Source organism: Rhagoletis pomonella, unplaced genomic scaffold (assembly GCF_013731165.1).
Source record: "Rhagoletis pomonella isolate Grant_MI unplaced genomic scaffold, Rhpom_1.0 Rhpom_scaffold_00220, whole genome shotgun sequence".
NCBI lineage: Eukaryota > Metazoa > Arthropoda > Insecta > Diptera > Tephritidae > Rhagoletis > Rhagoletis pomonella.
The window spans coordinates 41746-46936 of record NW_023458774.1 but is presented as its reverse complement, the minus strand read 5'-3'; the positions used below and the strand labels follow the sequence as shown (position 1 = coordinate 46936).

At 38.3% G+C, this 5191-nt stretch overlaps 1 protein-coding gene across 1 annotated transcript; it reads right to left on the bottom strand.

Moving 5' to 3' along the window:
- Nucleotides 1–256: 256 nt before the first annotated feature.
- LOC118750389 (uncharacterized protein K02A2.6-like) lies at nt 257–2051 on the bottom strand. Its single transcript, XM_036485109.1, has 3 exons — nt 1884–2051; nt 719–1827; nt 257–656 (listed from the first exon to the last, which is right to left on the bottom strand). The coding sequence occupies exons 1-3, from the start codon at nt 2049–2051 to the stop codon at nt 257–259; spliced, it is 1677 nt and encodes a 558-aa protein (XP_036341002.1).
- Between the last annotated feature and the right edge of the window lie 3140 nt (nt 2052–5191).

The window sequence follows — 5191 nt, the reverse complement described above, 5'->3', positions numbered from 1 at the left end:
ATTTCACCTTCAAACTTCACTGATGCAATGATGTAATCTTCGGATGATTTGCTGCTCTTGTTGATAAGCCGGGAGAGCACGTCGGCATAGCCGAAGCTACTCGTAGAGATAAAGCTGATTTCAAAATCGTATGCCAACAACTGCACAGCCCATTTTTGAAGTCGGTTTGCTTGATGTGCCGAAATTCCAGTTTTCTTACCGAAAATGGCGAGCAAAGGCTTGTGGTCGGTATGAAGCTTAAATGCTCTGCCGAAAATCATCTTATGACTGAGCCATCGGGAAACTCATGCATAATGCAGGCCCCTAGTCCGTAGTTTGACGCATCCGCGGCAACAATGATTTTCTTTTGCGGATCGTAATGCGTCAAAAGCAGATTTGAGGAAAGTATTTCTTTAAGACTGTTGAAGCATTTTCGATGAGTTTGAGTCCATTGCCACTTCGTGTTCGCCTTCAAAAGTTCATCAAGTGGACCTCTGAGCTGACGCATTTTGTTTATGAACTTCCCGTAATAGTTTATGGCGCCAAGAAACGAACGCAGTTCAGCGATATTGTTTGGCTCTGGCATGCCATTGATTGCTGAGACACGCTCCGGATCTGCCTGAAGTCCGTATTGACTAATTATATAGCCCAGATACCTAACTTCAGTCACTGAAAACCTGCATTTGGCGAATTTGAGTTTGAACCCATAATCTTGAATTCGTCGCACAACTTCGTGCACGTTCCTGTCATGTTCGATTTGATCTCTGCGGCGTATTCCAGACCAATAAGCATTTTGTCCATAACTTGTTGAAAGATGGCAGGAAAAGTTTTGACGCCAAAGATTATGCGGTTGTAGCGGAATAAACCCAAGTGCGTATTGATTGTAAGAAGTTCCTTTGAGCCTTCATCTACCTCAATTTGGAGGAAAGCATCAGAAAGGTCTATATGGCTAAAATATTTAGCGTTCGCTAGCTTTGCAAAAATGTCTTCAGGTAGAGGGAGCGGGTACTGATGTGTTTCGAGAGCGGTGTTTAAACCTGTTGAGAAGTCGGCGCAAATGCGTATGCTGCCATTGGACTTCTTTGTAACGACAATCGGCGCTGCCCACTCGGAGTAGTTGACTGGTGAGATGACATTAATGTCTTGAAGTCTTTGCAATTCTTCCTCAACGAGATGCTGTATAGCATAGGCTACCGGTCGCTTTGGTCGAAAAATTGGTTTATGGTCGGGTTTAACTACCAAGTGCGCTTTTGTTTTACTGCACAGGCCCAGTTTTTCGTCGAACACATCTGGAAAAGATTGCTTAAGAAGTGAAATGTTTTGTGATTGCATATTAGGAGTTACACTTCCCCGATTTTCCATTGCCAAGATATTGCAAATGGCATTGATAGACATGTTGTCGAGGTTGAAAGCTGTAATCCAATCGAGGCCCAATACATTCAGATTTTTGATTGGTGTGACGAAACATGTTAGCTCTGCTCGCTGCTGTTTGAGTTCGACGTTGCAATCAAACTGCAATGACAGAGGCAGTGTGGCGCCTGTTGCGCTACGAGCTGAATGCTCGACTGCGGATGTGTTTGACACATTTAGCTTCTGGAAATTATTTTCCGATATTATTGTTATGTCCGATGCAGTGTCAAACTGCAAATCCAATTTCGTGCCATTGATTAGAACGCTGACGTATTTGCGTTGAGCTGATTCGATTTTATTGGAGACGAAAATACTTTTCGACTGCAAGTGGGACCCTTTGCCTTTGTTGTTGCGCTTCTGCTTTGAGTTTTGCCCATTTTTCTTCGAATAGCAGTAGCCCTCTTTGTGACCAACTGTAATGCATTGCTCACATTTATGCTTGCTGTATGTGGCAATGATTTTTTCTTTGCATTACTTGAATGCAAGCGCCTTACCTGGACTTCGCCCTTCGGATTTTCAACAAGATTTGTGTCAGCTTTTAAGTTTATTAGACGTTGACACTCTTTTGACAAAGCATCAAGTGTGAGTGTATCAGCTTCGGTGTCTAGCTTGCTTAGCAACTTTGTTCTGATGTCGAAATCCGATTGGGACTTCAGCCCCATTATAAAAATCAAACACTTGAACTGATCAAGCCTGAGGCTATTCAGCTTGAAATTTTCACAATGCGTGTTTACCATGCCTGCGTAAGTGATGAAGTCTGACATTGGCTCTTTGGCAAGCTGCAACCAATTGTACCTGATGTTGAATAGTGACGTTTGGAGCCCGAAAATTTGCTTGAGCTTTTCTACTGTTTCGGCGAAGGTGAAATCCCTAGGGTGCTTTGGCAAAATAAAATAGGGGTATTCTCCAAATCTTGCAAAGCCATTGCACGTAGCACGGATTGCATGGATTGCATAACTTGCAAACACACAACAACAAAATACATGGGCAACGACATTTCCTATCGCTGCAAAATATGCAACGTCGAAACCCATGTATATACTTTGCAAAATAGCATAGCAAGATATATGCCACCCTGTGCTAGTTTGTTTTGTTGTTGCTACATATTTCTCTCATTCTTCTCATCTCGCTCACTTCATTTTTTTTTGCTATCTCTTGTTATTGTATTTGATACATAATTTCGCTGCTTGCTACCCATGCATTCTACCACTTTGCAATGGGGTGCTCTCGTACTCTTCGAAATGCGGAATAGTATTTTTGCATTTCGTGCAATCCGTGCATCGTGCAAGACTTCGAGAACACCCCTAATGTATGTACTTGCTGTGAACGACAGTATTGAGTTTACGCAATAGAAGCCTGACTTTGGCTGCGTCGTCTAATTTCGCAGCGTCGACTTCGAAGAGATCTTCATATCGCGTGAACCACATGTCGAAAGTAAGGTTATGTTCTGGGTCGTGGCAGAACTCGTTTATGCTAGATGCAAGTGCTTCAATGGTGAACTCTGCACCTTTATCTTCCTTCATTGAAGAAGCGCTCGGTTGAAGTTGGCTAGAAAGAAGTTGTTCCACTAGATTCTGCATAGCCTGGTTGTCACGTTCATGTTGTTCCTGCATCTGTGAAAATAAGTTACGGACATCGTTTGCGTCCATTATGGCGATTTATGCAAAAACAGGTTCCAAATCCTCGTCGCCACTGTTACAACTCAAACGTTGTTGAGTTGCAATTTACAAAACTTTTATTTGAAAGTTAAAGGAAACAAATTACAATTATGAAATTAGAAAATAATTAAGGTTAAGCAGGCACACGTATATCGCTGTCGTCACTTCAGTGTCCGGGTTGCAAGCCACTCTCTCACATCTCACCGAGTGCAGGGTTGCACTCTCAATACACATTTTGCTACTTATTTGCGGGATGCCAACAGTATGTATGTATGTACATTAGGGTGGGCCAATTTATTGGGAGAAGTTTTTGACTATGCAGGTAGTTTGCTCCGATGTCTACGTTCTAAGAAAATTTTTCGAAGAAACCATGTGTACCCGAAAGTTTATTGAACAAAAAACTACACGAACGTACAAATGACATAGAATTATAACATGTATGTGTCGATGTAAACAAACAATTTTGTGCATTTTAATCTTGTTTTGAAATGATGAATGACTCTGTATATGCACTTTCCACCATATGTCAAACTACTGTGTACAGTAATTAAAGTTGAGTTTTATTTTTTAAACCCTGGAAGGTCCCTCAGAAAGAAAGCCTTTTCAAACCAATTTCCATTGATACCCATATTGTAGCAATTCATTTAACTAATTGAGCAAAATTTTTAACAGGTTGCAACTCTGTTAATGTTTTAACCTATATTTAGGTACTTGATTTTAAACATTTTCAACTCTTTTTGTCAAAATACATCTTTTCTAAACATTTCGATTTGAAATATTCATAAAAATAATTTTGACCGCATAAATCGGCTAAATACTCCTATGTGCGGCGTGTACGTTAATGGCGCTCCTGCCACAGCACCAATTTGCAACGAAATAAGAATAAACTAGAGTGCCAGGTTACTGTCGAAATTCGACAGTGTTTCTAGTTTTAGAAGCCTTGGAGAGGTTTTCTTACTTAACACGTAGCAAAACTTATACGGTACAAATTAACTAACTGGAAAATCTTCTGCTAAAACGTAACTATTTTTTTTTTTTATCTGAGAAGGTCTTTGGAGGACTTCGGCAGGACTTGGAATTGACTCGATACATTCAAGTTTATCGATAAATTTCAATTATTTGATACATATCGATAGTTCGATGAATTTCAAGAAAACTAAAATTCGATAACTCAACAAAATTCGTTAACTCGACCAATTTCGATAACTGTGAAATTCGATGGCTCGATAAATTTCGATAACTCAAAAATGTAAAAACTTTGGATATCTTTATAAATTTTTACTTTTGACATTTCCACATTTTTCGAAAACTATCTAAACATTTTGGTAACTCATTACGCTCTGTTAGCACGATAAAATTTGATAAGCAGTGATAAATCGATAAGCTTATATAACCTTGAAATTTCGATAAATCGATATAATTTTAAAATTCCATAAACTTCGCTTCGTTGAACCAACCAATTTCAGTAGATCAATATTTATCGATAACTCTGTAAGTTGAAAGAACTCCATGCATTACGACACCTCGATAAGTTTCGTTAAGTATACAAATAATGATAATTCAATAAATATCGATAACTTGATACATTTCTTTAACTTGACAAATTTCGTTAATCCCACACGTTTTTATAGCTCGATAACTATCCGTAAGTTTGGACAACTAAGTTTCTGTGTCTATAAATTTCGACAACTCAGTAAACATTGATCAGTTTGAATAATTCGATACGTTGCGATAACTTAATAAGCATGGATAAATTTCGATAATTATAAACTTCGATAATTCGATAAATTTCAGTAACCTTTATGGCTGATTTTATTTCGATTCCTATCGGAAAATTTCAACTCTGTTAACCTAATTCTTATGTATTTCTCATTATCTCCATTTTCGCCTTTATCTCAATTTTCGTCTTTATCTTCACTTTTGCCTTTTTTTGTCTTCATCGTTATCACTTGTTTCTTCATCTTCATATTTATCTTTATTTCAAAGTTTAATTTCAAATACGAAGTAAAACAAAATGCGAAACAGCTTAAATTAAACAGGTTGCAAAAACAACCATACACAAATATGGAAATTTTTAAACGACGATTTTCAAACAAATTCCAAACTATAAAAACTCTCCTCATTTACAGAAAATTACCTTTCCA

Excerpts from the sequence above, each read along its gene's own strand:
- LOC118750389 (XM_036485109.1), bottom strand. The coding sequence starts at position 2,051 with ATGGGGCTGAAGTCCCAATCGGATTTCGACATCAGAACAAAGTTGCTA. Across the intron at positions 1,828-1,883 it reads ATCCGAAGGGCGAAGTCCAG|CATAAATGTGAGCAATGCAT; the intron begins GTAAGGCGCTTG and ends ACATACAGCAAG. Across the intron at positions 657-718 it reads AAATCGAACATGACAGGAAC|GTTTTCAGTGACTGAAGTTA; the intron begins GTGCACGAAGTT and ends CGCCAAATGCAG.